Genomic DNA, 18,893 nt, shown 5'->3' with positions numbered 1-18,893 from the left:
CCTCATATTGTTATTAAGTCTGAAACATCTCTCCTCATATTGTTATTAAGTCTGTAACATCTCTCTCTATTGTTATTAAGTCTAACATCTCTCCTCATATTGTTATTAAGTCTGAAACATCTCTCCTCATATTGTTATTAAGTCTGAAACATCTCTCCTCATATTGTTATTAAGTCTGAAACATCTCCCCTCATATTGTTATTAAGTCTGTAACATCTCTCCTCATATTGTTATTAAGTCTGAAACATCTCTCCTCATATTGTTATTAAGTCTGAAACATCTCTCCTCATATTGTTATTAAGTCTGAAACATCTCTCCTCATATTGTTATTAAGTCTGAAACATCTCTCCTCATATTGTTATTAAGTCTGAAACATCTCCTCATATTGTTATTAAGTCTGTAACATCTCTCCTCATATTATTATTAAGTCTGTAACATCTCTCCTCATATTGTTATTAAGTCTGTAACATCTCTCCTCATATTGTTATTAAGTCTGAAACATCTCTCCTCATATTGTTATTAAGTCTGAAACATCTCTCCTCATATTGTTATTAAGTCTGAAACATCTCTCCTCATATTGTTATTAAGTCTGTAACATCTCTCCTCATATTGTTATTAAGTCTGAAACATCTCTCCTCATATTATTGTTATTAAGTCTAATTCTTATTAAGTCTGAAACATCTCTCCTCATATTGTTATTAAGTCTGATTCCTCATATTGTTATTAAGTCTGTAACATCTCTCCTCATATTGTTATTAAGTCTGTAACATCTCCTCCTATTGTTATTAAGTCTGAAACATCTCCTCATATTGTTATTAAGTCTGTAACATCTCTCCTCATATTGTTATTAAGTCTGAAACATCTCTCCTCATATTGTTATTAAGTCTGAAACATCTCTCCTCATATTGTTATTAAGTCTGAAACATCTCTCCTCATATTGTTATTAAGTCTGAAACATCTCTCCTCATATTGTTATTAAGTCTGAAACATCTCTCCTCATATTGTTATTAAGTCTGTAACATCTCTCCTCATATTGTTATTGTTATTAAGTCTGTAACATCTCTCCTCATATTGTTATTAAGTCTGAAACATCTCTCCTCATATTGTTATTAAGTCTGTAACATCTCTCCTCATATTGTTATATTAAGTTAAACATCTCCCTCATATTGTTATTAAGTCTGTAACATCTCTCCTCATATTGTTATTAAGTCTTATTAAGTCTGAAACATCTCCCTCATATTGTTATTAAGTCATCTCTCTCCTCATATTGTTATTAAGTCTGAAACATCTCTCCTCATATTGTTATTAAGTCTGTAACATCTCTCCTCATATTGTTATTAAGTCTGTAACATCTCTCCTCATATTGTTATTAAGTCTCATCTCTCCTCATATTGTTATTAAGTCTGTAACATCTCTCCTCATATTGTTATTAAGTCTGTAACATCTCTCCTCATATTGTTATTAAGTCTGTCTCTCCTCATAACATCTCTCCTCATATTGTTATTAAGTCTGTAACATCTCTCCTCATATTGTTATTAAGTCTGTCTGAACATCTCTCCTCATATTGTTATTAAGTCTGAAACATCTCTCCTCATATTGTTATTAAGTCTGTAACATCTCTCCTCATATTGTTATTAAGTCTGAAACATCTCTCCTCATATTGTTATTAAGTCTGTAACATCTCTCCTCATATTGTTATTAAGTCTGAAACATCTCTCCTCATACATCTCATCTCTCATATTGTTATTAAGTCTGTAACATCTCTCCTCATATTGTTATTAAGTCTGTAACATCTCTCCTCATATTGTTATTAAGTCTGTAGTCATATTGTTATTAAGTCTGAAACATCTCTCCTCATATTGTTATTAAGTCTGTAACATCTCTCCTCATATTGTTATTAAGTCTGTAACATCTCTCCTCATATTGTTATTAAGTCTGTAACATCTCTCCTCATATTGTTATTAAGTCTGTAACATCTCTCCTCATATTGTTATTAAGTCTGTTATTGTTATTAAGTCTGTAACATCTCTCCTCATCTCTCCATCATTGTTATTAAGTCTGTAACATCTCTCCTCATATTGTTATTAAGTCTGAAACATCTCTCTCATATTGTTATTAAGTCTGTTATTAAGTCTCCTCATATTGTTATTAAGTCTGAAACATCTCTCCTCATATTGTTATTAAGTCTGAAACATCTCTCCTCATATTGTTATTAAGTCTGAAACATCTCTCCTCATATTGTTATTAAGTCTGTAACATCTCTCCTCATATTGTTATTAAGTCTGTAACATCTCTCCTCATATTGTTATTAAGTCTGTTAAAGTCTGTAACATCTCTCCTCATATTGTTATTAAGTCTGTAACATCTCTCCTCATATTGTTATTAAGTCTGTTAAAGTCTGTAACATCTCTCCTCATATTGTTATTAAGTCTCTCCTCATATTGTTAAACATCTCTCCTCATATTGTTATTAAGTCTGTAACATTAAGTCTGAAACATCTCTCCTCATATTGTTATTAAGTCTGTAACATCTCTCCTCATATTGTTATTAAGTCTGTTAACATCATCTCATCTCCTCATATTGTTATTAAGTCTGAAACATCTCTCCTCATATTGTTATTAAGTCATATTGTTATTAAGTCTGTAAACATCTCCTCATATTGTTATTAAGTCTGTAACATCTCTCCTCATATTTGTTATTAAGTCTGAAACATCTCTCCTCATATTGTTATTAAGTCTGTAACATCTCCTCATATTGTTATTAAGTCTGTAACATCTCTCCTCATATTGTTATTAAGTCTGTAAACATCTCTCCTCATCTCATCTCTCCTCATATTGTTATTAAGTCTGAAACATCTCTCCTCATATTGTTATTAAGTCTGAAACATCTCTCCTCATATTGTTATTAAGTCTGAAACATCTCTCCTCATATTGTTATTAAGTCTGTAACATCTCTCCTCATATTGTTATTAAGTCTGAAACATCTCTCCTCATATCTCCTCTCCTCATATTGTTATTAAGTCTGAAATCATCTCCCTCCTCATATTGTTATTAAGTCTGAAACATCTCCCTCATATTGTTATTAAGTCTGAAACATCTCCTCATATTGTTATTAAGTCTGTAAACATCTCCCCTCATATTGTTATTAAGTCTGAAACATCTCTCCTCATATTGTTATTAAGTCTGAAACATCTCTCCTCATATTGTTATTAAGTCTGAAACATCTCTCCTCATATTGTTATTAAGTCTGAAACATCTCCCTCATATTGTTATTAAGTCTCTCCTCATATTGTTATTAAAACATCTCTCCTCATATTGTTATTAAGTCTGTCTCTCCTCATATTTTAAGTCTGAAACATCTCCCCTCATATTGTTATTAAGTCTGAAACATCTCCTCATATTGTTATTAAGTCCTGAAACATCTCTCCTCATATTGTTATTAAGTCTGAAACATCTCCCTCATATTGTTATTAAGTCTGAAACATCTCCCCTCATCTCATCTCCCTCATATTGTTATTAAGTCTGAAACATCTCTCCTCATATTGTTATTAAGTCTGAAACATCTCTCCTCATATTGTTATTAAGTCTGAAACATCTCTCCTCATATTGTTATTAAGTCTGAAACATCTCTCCTCATATTGTTATTAAGTCTGAAACATCTCCCCTCATATTGTTATTAAGTCTGAAACATCTCCCCTCATATTGTTATTAAGTCTGAAACATCTCTCCTCATATTGTTATTAAGTCTGAAACTGCTCTCTGATTGGTCAGGTGGTCAGTGATGCTCGCCGGCTGTCTGATTACTCTCTGCTCTCTGATTGGTCAAGTGGTCAGTGATGCTCGCCGGCTGTCTGATTACTCTCTGCTCTCTGATTGGTCAGGTGGTCAGTGATGCTCGCCGGCTGTCTGATTACTCTCTGCTCTCTGATTGGTCAGGTGGTCAGTGATGCTCGCCGGCTGTCTGATTACTCTCTGCTCTCTGGTTGGTCAGGTGGTCAGTGATGCTCGCCGGCTGTCTGATTACTCTCTGCTCTCTGATTGGTCAGGTGGTCAGTGATGCTCTCTCTGCTCGCCTGTCTGATTACTCTCTGCTCTCTGATTGGTCAGGTGGTCAGTGATGCTCGCCGCCTGTCTGATTACTCTCTGCTCTCTGATTGGTCAGGTGGTCAGTGATGCTCGCCGGCTGTCTGATTACTCTCTGCTCTCTGATTGGTCAGGTGGTCAGTGATGCTCGCCGGCTGTCTGATTACTCTCTGCTCTCTGATTGGTCAGGTGGTCAGTGATGCTCGCCGGCTGTCTGACCTGCGATGGTTCTTCTCAGAGTTTCCTCGACAGACTCGAAGTGTTCGAGTTCAAAGTTCAGAAACCACTCGGACACAGAGGGGGTGGAGCTTCACCACAGGTAACACACCTGTCTCACTGACTGTCTCTCTACCTGTCGGTCTGTCTTTCTTTACTTGTCTGTCTGTCTGTCTCTCTACCTGTCTGTCTCTCAGGTGTGGATGATGCAGAGTCTGAGTGCGGCCTGGACAGCGGCGTGGAGTTTGATTGGATCATCACCAACGAGGCCGACGCCCCTTCACTAGAAGAGCAGCTGCAGCCAATCCTGAAGCTCGCCGAGGAAGCAGCATCATCATCATCATCATCATCGCTGTGATAACGCACCTTTATAGAGGAAGCAGCATCATCATCATCGCTGTGATAACACACCTTTATAGAGGAAGCAGCATCATCATCATCGCTGTGATAACACACCTTTATAGAGGAAGCAGCATCATCATCATCATCATCATCGCTGTGATAACGCACCTTTATAGAGGAAGCAGCATCATCATCATCATCGCTGTGATAACGCACCTTTATAGAGGAAGCAGCATCATCATCATCATCGCTGTGATAACACACCTTTATAGAGGAAGCAGCATCATCATCGCTGTGATAACTCACGTTTACATATTTTTATAAACAGAAACTTGTCTGATGAATAAAAGCCAGCGAGTCAGTTTGGATCGGTGCTTTTATTTTATAAAATCCTTTGTGTCATGATTTATTACAATGAGCTGTGACATCAGCACAGTGATGACATCATCACCGGCTTCCAGGTAAAAACATCTCTAAACTTTATTTGTTCACGTCATCAGGACAAAGGTCCGCTGCTTCTGATTGGCCCCTGGACTACCACACGGCAGTGGAATGCATTGCATTGGCTACCTCAAACCACGCCCCCAAAAATAATAAATCATTCATTAATGTGGCAATGAAAACAAAGAAACGACAAACCGTCAAGACAAACGCATAGTTAGTCATTTATAATTAGTTCTTAACTTCAACCTGGACTTGGTTTCCTGTTTCAGGTTCAATCGTTCCACTAAAAGTTCTGTTGTTGCTGCTGAAAGACTCACATTATTATTCTAAGTGTCTGACAACATTATGGGATGGATCCCTACAGAGATAGAACTTTTAGTTAAAGAGTAAGATCCTTTTAGTTTAACATCAAACAGCCCCGAAATCACCATCACCAAACCCACCAGACTCCATGTAAATAATCAGGACTTTTAGCGTGTATAGAGCCAGCATATCTCCACCAGACTCCATGTAAATAATCAGGACTTTTAGCATGTATAGAGCCAGCATATCTCCACCAGACTCCATGTAAATAATCAGGACTTTTAGCGTGTATAGAGCCAGCATATCTCCACCAGACTCCATGTAAATAATCAGGACTTTTATCATCGTAAAACACACTTCATTCAAAGTGGAAAGAAACTAAATAAAACTACCAAAAGCCGTCTTGGTTCATCTTTCCACTGTTCCAACAATCACCACTCTGGTTTGGTTGAAATAAACCCTTAATTCACCCAATTACATGTGGAGATATGCTGGCTCTATACACGCTAAAAGTCCTGTCCTGGGGTATTTATGACATTAAAGGCGTCCTTTAATGGACAGAAACATGGTAAATAGGGTCCAGGTTGTTACCTTTAAAACAAAGGAATAGTCGTTATTAGTTCTTTACGAAGGAATGGCTGTAAGTTACTGTTAAACTCCCTTATAGACAAAAAAAAACTATCTGGCAGCTCCTCGTCTGGCCTCATCACATAATACTGAGGGGGGAGTTGGCACTGATTGGGGGGTAAAGCAACGCTTCAAACAAATGTAAAGGATCAGAGAAGGAATGTGTTTGTGAGGGGGTGGGGGATGTTTCTTTGACCTCAGAAGTCAGAGGGTTGAGGCTAGAAGCCGTACGTATATATAACATAAGGAATAGTTTCCCCCAGGAGCCTGGTGTTAGTTCCCTTCTAGCAGACTGATCTCAGGAAGTGGCCCATGTAGGACACGTATCGTACGCCCTTATTAACAACCCAGGAGACCGGGGATCGTGTGATAACACACCAAGTGGCGAGTATGTGTACGCCCGCTCTATACACGCAGATATCTGAAAACGCGTACAGATAACACGCCACTTTGCTTAAGGAAGTTGGCTTGTATATTTACACGAAGTCATGAGGTCATGTTGCTTCTAGCCGTAACCAGCCGGAGCCGAACAACGTCACATGACTTAAAACAAGTCAGATTAACCAGGTGAGCTGCTGTTAGAGCTATAAATCAGATTAACTTGGTGATCTGCTGTTAGAGCTATAAATCAGATTAACTTGGTGATCTGCTGTTAGAGCTATAAATCAGATTAACCAGGTGAGCTGCTGTTAGAGCTATAAATCAGATTAACCAGGTGAGCTGCTGTTAGAGCTATAAATCAGATTAACCAGGTGAGCTCTTGTTAGAGCTATAAATCAGATTAACCAGGTGAGCTGCTGTTAGAGCTATAAATCAGATTAACCAGGTGAGCTGCTGTTAGAGCTATAAATCAGATTAACCAGGTGAGCTCTTGTTAGAGCTATAAATCAGATTAACCAGGTGAGCTCTTGTTAGAGCTATAAATCAGATTAACCAGGTGAGCTCTTGTTAGAGCTATGAATCAGATTAACCAGGTGAGCTCTTGTTAGAGCTATAAATCAGATTAACCAGGTGAGCTGCTGTTAGAGCTATAAATCAGATTAACCAGGTGAGCTCTTGTTAGAGCTATAAATCAGATTAACCAGGTGAGCTCTTGTTAGAGCTATGAATCAGATTAACCAGGTGAGCTCTTGTTAGAGCTATAAATCAGATTAACCAGGTGAGCTCTTGTTAGAGCTATAAATCAGATTAACCAGGTGAGCTCTTGTTAGAGCTATAAATCAGATTAACCAGGTGAGCTCTTGTTAGAGCTATAAATCAGATTAACCAGGTGAGCTCTTGTTAGAGCTATAAATCAGATTAACCAGGTGAGCTCTTGTTAGAGCTGAAATCAGATTAACCAGGACTCTTGTTTCTAAATCACCAGGTGAGCTGCTGTTAGAGCTATAAATCAGATTAACCAGGTGAGCTCTTGTTAGAGCTATAAATCAGATTAACCAGGTGAGCTCTTGTTAGAGAGAAATTGGACAGGACTGGTGGATCAGGGGGTTCTGGAGTGCAAAGAGGAGGAGGTGGGGGGAGGTGGTGGAGGAGGAGGTGGAGGTGGTGGAGGTGGTGGAGGTGGTGGAGGTGGTGGAGGAGGAGGTGGTGGAGGAGGAGGTGGTGGAGGAGGAGGTGGTGGAGGAGGAGGTGGTGGTGGAGGGGGAGGTGGTGGTGGAGGGGGAGGTGGTGGTGGAGGAGGAGGTGGAGGTGGTGGAGGTGGTGGAGGAGGAGGAGGAGGTGGTGGAGGAGGAGGTGGTGGAGGAGGAGGTGGTGGAGGAGGAGGTGGTGGTGGAGGGGGAGGTGGTGGTGGAGGGGGAGGTGGTGGTGGAGGGGGAGGTGGAGGTGGTGGAGGTGGAGGTGGTGGAGGAGGAGGTGGTGGAGGAGGAGGTGGGGGGGTCTAACAGGAGTTGAGCTCCTCCATGGTCTGATTCAGCGTCGCCTGCAGCTCCATGTTGGCGTTTCTGGCCGAAGTCAAAGCATCTGAAACAAGGAAAAGTTATTAATGTTGTTGTTGTTGTTGCCCCACTACAGACACAAACGCACCAGCGCAGGGGGAATGAGAGGGGGAAACCCTGATAGTACACCCAGACCTGACAGTAGACCCAGACCTGACAGTAGACCCAGACCTCATAGTACACCCAGACCTGACAGTACACCCAGACCTCATAGTACACCCAGACCTCATAGTACACCCAGACCTGACAGTACACCCAGACCTGACAGTACACCCAGACCTGACAGTACACCCTGATAGTACACCCTGACCTGACAGTACACCCTGATAGTACACCCTGACCTGAAAGTACACCCAGACCTGACAGTACACCCAGACCTGACAGTACACCCAGACCTGACAGTACACCCAGACCTGACAGTACACCCTGACAGTACACCCAAACCTGATAGTACACCCAGACCTGACAGTACACCCTGACCTGATAGTACACCCTGATAGTACACCCTGATAGTACACCCTGATCTGACAGTACAACCTGATAGTACACCCAGACCTGATAGTACACCCAGACCTCATAGTACACCCAGACCAGACAGTACACCCAGACCTCATAGTACACCCAGACCTGACAGTACACCCAGACCTGACAGTACACCCAGACCTGATAGTACACCCTGATAGTACACCCTGACCTGACAGTACACCCTGATAGTACACCCTGACCTGAAAGTACACCCAGACCTGACAGTACACCCAGACCTGACAGTACACCCTGACAGTACACCCAAACCTGATAGTACACCCAGACCTGATAGTACACCCAGACCTGATAGTACACCCTGATAGTACACCCTGACCTGACAGTACACCCTGATAGTACACCCAGACCTGATAGTACACCCAGACCTCATAGTACACCCAGACCAGACAGTACACCCAGACCTCATAGTACACCCAGACCTGACAGTACACCCAGACCTGACAGTACACCCAGACCTGATAGTACACCCTGATAGTACACCCTGACCTGACAGTACACCCTGATAGTACACCCTGACCTGAAAGTACACCCAGACCTGATAGTACACCCAGACCTGATAGTACACCCAGACCTGACAGTACACCCAGACCTGACAGTACACCCAGACCTGACAGTACACCCAAACCTGATAGTACACCCAGACCTGATAGTACACCCAGACCTGACAGTACACCCTGATAGTACACCCTGACCTGACAGTACACCCTGATAGTACACCCAGACCTGATAGTACACCCAGACAGTACACCCAGACCTGACAGTACACCCAGACCTGACAGTACACCCAGACCTGACAGTACACCCTGACAGTACACCCAAACCTGATAGTACACCCAGACCTGATAGTACACCCAGACCTGACAGTACACCCTGACCTGATAGTACACCCTGATAGTACACCCTGATAGTACACCCTGACAGTACACCCTGACCTGACAGTACACCCAGACCTGACAGTACACCCAGACCTGAAAGTACACCCAGACCTGATAGTACACCCAGACCTGATAGTACACCCAGACCTGACAGTACACCCAGACCTGACAGTACACCCTGACAGTACACCCAAACCTGATAGTACACCCAGACCTGACAGTACACCCAGACCTGACAGTACACCCTGATAGTACACCCTGACCTGACAGTACACCCTGATAGTACACCCAGACCTGATAGTACACCCAGACAGTACACCCAGACCTGATAGTACACCCTGACCTGACAGTACACCCAGACCTGACAGTACACCCAGACCTGACAGTACACCCTGACAGTACACCCAAACCTGATAGTACACCCAGACCTGATAGTACACCCAGACCTGAGAGTACACCCTGACCTGATAGTACACCCTGATAGTACACCCTGATAGTACACCCTGATAGTACACCCTGATAGTACACCCTGACCTGACAGTACACCCTGATAGTACACCCTGACCTGATAGTACACCCTGATATTACACCCTGACCTGATAGTACACCCTGATACTACACCCTGATAGTACACCCTGACCTGATAGTACACCCTGATACTACACCCTGATAGTACACCCTGACCTGATAGTACACCCTGATAGTACACCCTGATAGTACACCCAGACCTGATAGTACACCCTGACAGTACACCCAAACCTGATAGTACACCCAGACCTGATAGTACACCCAGACCTGACAGTACACCCTGATAGTACACCCTGATAGTACACCCTGATAGTACACCCTGATAGTACACCCTGATAGTACACCCTGACCTGACAGTACACCCTGATAGTACACCCTGACCTGATAGTACACCCTGATAGTACACCCTGATAGTACACCCTGATAGTACACCCTGACCTGACAGTACACCCTGATAGTACACCCTGACCTGATAGTACACCCTGATAGTACACCCTGATAGTACACCCTGATAGTACACCCTGACCTGATAGTACACCCCTGACAGAAGAAGAACTCACCTTCCAGGCCGTCGATGGTTTTCTCCAGTTTGGCCACTGAACGCTCCGCAGCCTCGGCTCTGCTCTCAGCCTGGAAACAGGAAGTCAGCCGTCACACACAGGAAGTCAGCAGTCACACAGGAAGTCAGCAGTCACACACAGGAAGTCGGCAGTCACACACAGGAAGTCAGCAGTCACACACAGGAAGTCAGCAGTCACACACAGGAAGTCAGTAGGTAAAGAGGAAGTGTTACCTCCTTGAGTTTGCGGCTCAGGTTCTTGATCTCCTCTTCGTACCGGTCCTCCTTCAGAGAGTACTGAGACACAGAGAGAGAGAGAGAGACAGAGAGAGAGACAAGGAGAGAGCGAGAGAGAGAGAGAGAGAGAGAGAGAGAGAGAGAGAGAGAGAGAAGGAGAGAGAGAGAGAGAGAGACACAGAGAGAGACAAGGAGAGAGAGAGAGAGAGAGACACAGAGAGAGACAAGGAGAGAGAGAGACAAGGAGAGAGACACAGAGAGAGACAGACAAGGAGAGAGACACAGAGAGACAAGGAGAGAGAGAGAGAGAGAGAGAGAGAGAGAGAGAGAGACAAGGAGAGAGACAAGGAGAGAGAGACAGAGAGAGACAAGAAGAGAGAGACAGAGAGAGACAGAGAGAGAGAGACAAGGAGAGAGACAAGGAGAGAGACAAGGAGAGAGACAAGGAGAGAGAGACAAGGAGAGAGAGAAAGAGAGAGACAAGGAGAGAGACAAGGAGAGAGAGACAGAGAGAGAGACAAGGAGAGAGAAAGAGAGAGACAAGGAGAGAGAGACAGAGAGAGAGACAAGGAGAGAGACAAGGAGAGAGAAAGAGAGAGACAATGAGAGAGACAAGGAGAGAGAGAGAGAGACAAGGAGAGAGAGAGACAGAGAGAGAGAGACAGAGAGAGAGACAAGAGAGAGAGAGAGAGAGACAAGGAGAGAGAGACAGAGAGAGAGAAGGAGAGAGAGAGAGACAGAGAGAGAGAGACAGAGAGAGAGACAAGGAGAGAGAGAGAGAGACAAGGAGAGAGAGACAGAGAGAGAGACAAGGAGAGAGACAGAGAGAGACAAGGAGAGAGAGACAGAGAGAGAGACAGAGAGAGACAGAGAGAGACAGACAGTGAGGACTATGGTTAACTGCTCCTCAGATCTCTGCAGGGTAAATACAGACAGCTAGCTAGACTGCCTACCTGTCTGTCCAACAGCTAGCTAGACTGTCTGTCTGTCTGTCTGACAGCTAGCTAGACTACCTGTCTGTCTGTCTACCTGTCTGTCTGTCTAACAGCTAGCTAGACTATCTGTCCAATCTGAGTTTTCTGTTCCACGACTAAAACTACTTCTGAAGGTCCACATGTTCCACCAAAACCTGTTCCTTCCTGAGACTATTTAGCAGAGCTTAGCCCCGCCCACGATGATTGTGATTGGTTTAAAGAAATACCAATAAACCAGAGCACGTTTGTCTCCCATCCAGGAATGCTGTGTGGACTAGACAGACCCTCCTCCACAGAGTTGTGGAGGAAGGTCTCGATGACTCACATCAGAAGGGTTGAAAACCAGAAAATTTAGCACCAATTGGTTGTTGATGTTCAAATGATTTAACTTCACTACCAAGACTTCAAACAGGATAATATCAAACACGTTGGATTGTCCAGACCGGAGAAAGACGAAGAGTTTTATGACCTTACACCCAACGATGGAGACAACGGGAGACTCAGGATTTTATTCCTAGATTATATATATTATTATAGATATTATTGGGCATTAGTCTGAGACAGAGGACACACTTGGAGAGGCATTTGGTCGAGGGACAACATTAGGGTCAGTCAGAATATTACCCTTGAACATTGTGATGTCAGAACCCTTTCAGAGTAAGATCATAAACGTGAACATTGTGATGTCAGAGTGCTCCTCCTCCTACCTTCTCCGTCTGCGCCTGCAGAGACTTTGAACCAGTGAAGACTGTTTTCAGCTCCTCCTCCAACTGCCGGCTCTTACTGCAGGTCAGAGGTCACAGAGGGGTCAGACAGGTCAGTCGGGTGTCTCTGACGCCACGGACACACCAGCCGCGAAGCAGAGACCCTTACATTTAGTTATCTAATCTGTCTGTTCACACTGGCCGCCATCAGGAGCTCTGCAGTTAGCAGTTCGGTTTCTGCCCCGAGCGAATGTCTCAATGCCAGCAGGAAAACCAGTAACTATCAGGAAACTGGTGGTCAGTGTGTCCCTGGAGGTCAGTGTGTCTCTGGTAGTCAGTGTGTCCCTGGGGGGGTCAGTGTGACCCTGGTGGTCAGTGTGACTCTGGTGGTCAGTGTGTCCCTGGTGGTCAGTGTGTCCCTGGGGGGTCAGTGTGACCCTGGGGGGTCAGTGTGTCTCTGGTAGTCAGTGTGTCTCTGGTAGTCAGTGTGACCCTGGTGGTCAGTGTGACCCTGGGGGGTCAGTGTGACCCTGGTGGTCAGTGTGTCCCTGGTGGTCAGTGTGTCTCTGGTGGTCAGTGTGTCTCTGGTGGTCAGTGTGACCCTGGTGGTCAGTGTCTCTCTGGTGGTCAGTGTGTCTCTGGTGGTCAGTGTGTCTCTGGTGGTCAGTGTGTCTCTGGTGGTCAGTGTCTCTCTGGGGGTCAGTGTGACCCTAATGGTCAGTGTCTCTCTGGGGGTCAGTGTGTCTCTGGGGGTCAGTGTCCCTTGGCAGCAGTGTGTCAGTGTGGTGAGTTTGGTTAAAGCCATGCAGAGAGAGGCGGCAGGAAGAGGAGCTGAAGCTTAAGGTCAGAGGTCAGGAGGAGGAGCTGCTCTGATTGGGCAACAGGTCAGGTGACACTTAGTACCTTGTCCTCAGACGCCTGCAGGCTCTTCAGTGATTGGTCGAAACTCCTCAGCTGCTCTTCCAACCTCCGGACCTTACTGTTAGACATGCAGCAGCGACATGTTTCCATGGAAACAGACAGGAAGAAATTAGAGCGCTGTTAGCGAAAAGGAGACCTCGGACTGGAAAAATAACAGACTAGGTGTGAAGGGTCTGAGAGTAACAGACTAGGTGTGAAGGGTCTGAGAGTAACAGACTAGGTGTGAAGGGTCTGAGAGTAACAGACTAGGTGTGAAGGGTCTGAGAGTAACAGACTAGACTAGGTGTGAAGGGTCTGAGAGTAACAGACTAGGTGTGAAGGGTCTGAGAGTAACAGACTAGGTGTGAAGGGTCTGAGAGTAACAGACTAGGTGTGAAGGGTCTGAGAGTAACAGACTAGGTGTGAAGGGTCTGAGAGTAACAGACTGTGAAGGGTCTGAGAGTGACTGGTGTGAAGGGTCTGAGAGTAACAGACTAGGTGTGAAGGGTCTGAGAATAACAGACTAGGTGTGAAGGGTCTGAGAGTAACAGACTAGGTGTGAAGGGTCTGAGAGTAACAGACTAGGTGTGAAGGGTCTGAGAGTAACAGACTAGGTGTGAAGGGTCTGAGAGTAACAGACTAGGTGTGAAGGGTCTGAGAGTAACAGACTAGGTGTGAAGGGTCTGAGGTAACAGACTAGGTGTGAAGGGTCTGAGAGTAACAGACTAGGTGTGAAGGGTCTGAGAGTAACAGACTAGGTGTGAAGGGTCTGAGAGTAACAGACTAGGTGTGAAGGGTCTGAGAGTAACAGACTGAGGACTAGGTGTGTGAAGGGTCTGAGAGTAACAGACTAGGTGTGAAGGGTCTGAGAGTAACAGACTAGGTGTGAAGGGTCTGAGAATAACAGACTAGGTGTGAAGGGTCTGAGAGTAACAGACTAGGTGTGAAGGGTCTGAGAGTAACAGACTAGGTGTGAAGGGTCTGAGAGTGTGGTGTGAAGGGTCTGAGAGTAACAGACTAGGTGTGAAGGGTCTGAGAGTAACAACAGACTAGGGGTGAGAGTAACAGACTAGGTGTGAAGGGTCTGAGAGTAACAGACTAGGTGTGAAGGGTCTGAGAGTAACAGACTAGGTGTGAAGGGTCTGAGAAGTGAAGCTGAAGCTCCTTAAAGCTGCATTCTGTCTGACTTCCAGCAGGGGGCAGCTCCACTGAAAGAAAAATCATCGGTCTCTCTCTCCTTCTACCTGTCTGTCTCTCAGCGCTATCAGAGCAGCTTCATGCAGTAAGCAGCGGTTAGTGTGTGCGTGCATGTGTGTGGACGTGCGCATGCGTGTGTGCGTCTGTGTGTCTGGATGTGTGTGTGTGTGTGTGCACGCACGTGTGAGGATGTGTGTGTGTGTGTCTGTGCGTGCATCTGTGTGTATCTGTGCATGTGTGTCTGTGTGCGCGTGCATGTGTATCTATGTGTATCTGTGTGTGTGTGTGTGTGTTATTGACCTCTCTCCCTGCTCGGCCCGATCTTCAGCTCGTTCCAGTTCTGCTTCCACCATCATCAGTTTACGAGCCACCTGTCAATCAAACACACCTGATGTCACACATCTTCTTATTTTTATTTTGAACAGTTAAAAAAAAAAAAAAAAAAAAACACATCTTTCTAAACTACAGTAACTTATTCAAAGGGATTTAAAACAGAAAACTACCTCCTTTGGTAATTTAGTATCTCTTAAAGAGACAGTACACACCAACATGTGTTGGACATGTTAAGGGAAAGGTAAAAGTACTTGTCACATACAGTACTGTGCAAAAGTTTTAGGCACGTATGAAAACATGCAGTAAACTAAGAATGCTTAATGTTAATAGTTTATTTTCATCAATTAACAAAATGCAGTGAATGAACAGAATAGAAGTCTAAATTAAATCAATATTTGGTGTGACCCCCCTTTGCCTTCAAGACAGCATCATCATCATCATCATCGATGTTTTTTGGTCGCTCACTTTGCATTTTGTAAATTGATAAAAATAAGCAATAATTTATATTTTTAAAGCATTCTTAGTTTACAGCATTTTTTCACAACTGCCTAAGACTTTTGCACAGTACAGTACATGTATTATGTACATTATGTATTCTCTGCATCTAACTGCCAAGGGAGCAGTGGGTCTGTGTTCTGGATTATAAACCAGATGTTGCTGCATCGACTGTATAAGTGAAGCCAAAACATCTGGATTTCTGTAACTTTAGGTAGTTCAGACTTTTGTCCAAGAGTTCATGTTTCTGATCACTATGCTATAAAAATGGGCTGAAACCTCCTGATTGACAGCTAGGATTGAATCCTGATTGGTTGAGTAGTGTATATATATATATATATATATATATATATATATATATATATATATATATATATATATATATATATATAAATAAATAAATAAAAGTATAAGTGTGAACCTCTTACGTATTTTCTTTGGTCAGCCTCCTCAGCGATCAGTTTGGCTTCTCTGAGCTGAATCTCCTGCTGCTCCATCCGGTCCTCGTCTTTCAGAGCTCGGTTCTCTATCACCTTCATCCCTCTGGGGGGAGCCAAAGGGAGGGAGAGGGGGAGGTAGAGGGAGGGGGGGGTGAATTATACAGCCTAAATTGAAAACAACAAATGATAACAGACTTTTCTGGCAAGCCTAAATTCACCCTCACTTTCAGAGTCTGAGGCATCGCAAATGATATCACAGAAACACGGGAGGCCATGAAAAGAAACTTAAAAACAACCAATCTCCAGCTTTGTATACGACCCAGTACCAATATTAACTAAAGGTTTAAACTACGCCCTATCCAAAACCGACCCGCCAACTACACGGTCAGACCCATCATATCAGTGATCCACTAACAAGGTAAAGACCCGATATCCTGCCAAGGATATAGACCTGTTAGCCAAAAGCTACTGACCAATATCCTGGCAACAAGGATAAACTGATGAAGCCAGATCAGACAGGCTTTATCCCAGGCAGACACAGAGCTAATGATACAAGAACTCTAAATGTAATAACGTGCCAAGAAAAGTATGAAAAACTCCATGTTCATCAGTTTCAATGCTTTCTGTATAAACCACGAGCTTCTATGGGATTCGAGGTTTGTGGATTGGATGAGGGTCATATACACAAACCCAAAGTAAGACAGGGGTCAGACAGGGAGACTGTCCCGTCCCTTACTCTTTGCTATTAATACTGAACCTCTAGCAGCTCTAATCAGGCAAAATGAACATATTAAGGGTATAATAGACGATGGGCGGGCCGTGCACAAGATTTGGCTCTATACGGATGACACATTGGCGTATATCAGCGACCCAGTTCCTTCTGTCCCTGCACTGATAAGGACTCTAAAAGAATATGGAGAACTCTCAGGCTATCAAATTAATCAATCAAAATCTGAGGCATTGATGTTGGTGGGACAATAGCCGACCCAACTAACTGGAAGATTTAAATTCCACTGGCCTAACTAAGGGTTCAGATACCTACAAATTGTTATAACTTCTGACATACTACATGTGTTCAAGGCCAACTATGGAAAATTGATGGGGGAAATTAAAAATGACCTTACGAGATGGAAAGCCCTCCCTTTGTCCCTAATAGGGCGAGTGGAAACAATACGAACATTTTGCCAAGGCTCCTCTTTTTGTTCCACTCTCTACCCCTAGAGGGCCCTATTTCTACATTTAAAAACACCTAACAAATGGTTCTAATCTACATTTATTTGGCAAAACAAAAGAGCCAGAATTAAACTTAAAAGAATGCTAGGGTTAGGGTTAGAAAAGAAGGGTTAGGGTTAAAACAGAGAAAACAGAGCCTAGATGTCCCTAACCTGAAGAACCCTCAGCTGAGATCAATGGTTGCGTGGACATCGAGATAAAGACAGCAGACGGGATGGGACAGACGGCCCAGAGGTGCTCTTGGACACGATTACATTTAGGATTCAGGCTACCTGGAAAACACATAAAAGTAGGGATACACCCATATGGATTTTTTTAGTGCCGATACCGATTTTTCTTCGTCAGCCTTTGCCGATTACTGATACAGCTGCCGATTTTCTGGAGCCGATATTTGGAGCCGATACTGCTTTTGCTCTCCTCAATTTACATCATAAAAACGTAAAGCCTGCCACACTGGATCTGTTTAGGGAATCTGCCATTTCTTTAAAAATAACCACAAACACAGATCAGTGTCTCTGTAATCGTCTTACAGTCTCATATCACCCAGATTAGGTGTGCAGTGTGCATCAGATGGATGGTGCAGCGTCTGCATGACACAGAGCTGCCTGTATGGATGGTGCAGCGTCTGCATGACACAGAGCTGCCTGTATGGATGGTGCAGCGTCTGCATGACACAGAGCTGCCTGTATGGATGGTGCAGCGTCTGCATGACACAGAGCTGCCTGTATGGATGGTGCAGCGTCTGCATGACACAGAGCTGCCTGTATGGATGGTGCAGCGTCTGCATGACACAGAGCTGCCTGTATGGATGGTGCAGCGTCTGCATGACACAGAGCTACCTGTATGGATGGTGCAGCGTCTGCATGACACAGAGCTGCCTGTATGGATGGTGCAGCGTCTGCATGACACAGAGCTGCCTGTATGGATGGTGCAGCGTCTGCATGACACAGAGCTACCTGTATGGATGGTGCAGCGTCTGCATGACACAGAGCTGCCTGTATGGATGGTGCAGCGTCTCCATGACACAGAGCTGCCTGTATGGATGGTGCAGCGTCTGCATGACACAGAGCTGCCTGTATGGATGGTGCAGCGTCTGCATGACACAGAGCTGCCTGTATGGATGGTGCAGCGTCTGCATGACACAGAGCTGCCTGTATGGATGGTGCAGCGTCTGCATGACACAGAGCTGCCTGTATGGATGGTGCAGCGTCTGCATGACACAGAGCTGCCTGTATGGATGGTGCAGCGTCTGCATGACACAGAGCTACCTGTATGGATGGTGCAGCATCTGCATGACACAGAGCTGCCTGTATGGATGGTGCAGCGTCTGCATGACACAGAGCTACCTGTATGGATGGTGCTGTGTCTCTGGTGTGTTATTGATTAGCTCTGCTGTGTCTCTGGTGTGTTATTGATTAGCTCTGCTGGGTCTCTGGTGTGTTATTGATTAGCTCTGCTGTGTCTCTGGTGTGTTATTGATTAGCTCTGCTGGGTCTCTGGTGTGTTATTGATTAGCTCTGCTGGGTCTCTGGTGTGTTATTGATTAGCTCTGCTGTGTCTCTGGTGTGTTATTGATTAGCTCTGCTGGGTCTCTGGTGTGTTATTGATTAGCTCTGCTGTGTCTCTGGTGTGTTATTGATTAGCTCTGCTGTGTCTCTGGTGTGTTATTGATTAGCTCTGCTGTGTCTCTGGTGTGTTATTGATTAGCTCTGCTGTGTCTCTGGTGTGTTATTGATTAGCGCTGCTGTGTCTCTGGTGTGTTATTGATTAGCGCTGCGTTGTCTCTGGTGTTATTGATTAGCTCTGCTGGGTCTCTGGTGTGTTATTGATTAGCTCTGCTGGGTCTCTGGTGTTATTGATTAGCTCTGCTGTGTCTCTGGTGTGTTATTGATTAGCTCTGCTGTGTCTCTGGTGTGTTATTGAT

The 18,893-nt window shown here is 44.2% G+C and overlaps 2 protein-coding genes across 6 annotated transcripts in view; one reads left to right on the top strand and one right to left on the bottom strand.

Annotated features, from left to right (window-relative positions):
• Window positions 1-5,004, top strand: part of pmvk (phosphomevalonate kinase) — a 15,510-nt gene extending 10,506 nt beyond the window's left edge. For 4 of the 5 annotated variants that reach the window (XM_028580451.1, XM_028580447.1, XM_028580450.1 and 1 more), the window contains exons 5-6: window positions 4,272-4,401; window positions 4,496-5,004. In XM_028580451.1, the coding sequence (XP_028436252.1) occupies window positions 4,272-4,401; window positions 4,496-4,656 (291 nt within the window). In that variant the 3' untranslated portion in view covers window positions 4,657-5,004. The remainder of the gene's footprint in view (window positions 1-4,271; window positions 4,402-4,495) is intronic. The other variant, XM_028580452.1, reaches the window with a different exon arrangement.
• Window positions 5,005-7,828: 2,824 nt separating this feature from the next.
• The window catches only part of LOC114556715 (tropomyosin alpha-4 chain), a 17,953-nt gene continuing 6,888 nt past the window's right edge, over window positions 7,829-18,893 (bottom strand). Inside the window, exons 4-10 of the mRNA XM_028579750.1 lie at window positions 15,718-15,839; window positions 14,972-14,991; window positions 14,769-14,839; window positions 13,275-13,350; window positions 10,691-10,753; window positions 10,458-10,527; window positions 7,829-7,976 (exon numbers count right to left, since the gene is read on the bottom strand). Coding sequence (XP_028435551.1) covers window positions 7,894-7,976; window positions 10,458-10,527; window positions 10,691-10,753; window positions 13,275-13,350; window positions 14,769-14,839; window positions 14,972-14,991; window positions 15,718-15,839 — 505 coding nt within the window. The 3' untranslated portion in view covers window positions 7,829-7,893. The remainder of the gene's footprint in view (window positions 7,977-10,457; window positions 10,528-10,690; window positions 10,754-13,274; window positions 13,351-14,768; window positions 14,840-14,971; window positions 14,992-15,717; window positions 15,840-18,893) is intronic.

Source organism: Perca flavescens, chromosome 6, assembly GCF_004354835.1.
Source record: "Perca flavescens isolate YP-PL-M2 chromosome 6, PFLA_1.0, whole genome shotgun sequence".
NCBI classification, from domain to species: domain Eukaryota; kingdom Metazoa; phylum Chordata; class Actinopteri; order Perciformes; family Percidae; genus Perca; species Perca flavescens.
This window is presented reverse-complemented; position numbering and strand designations above follow the sequence as displayed.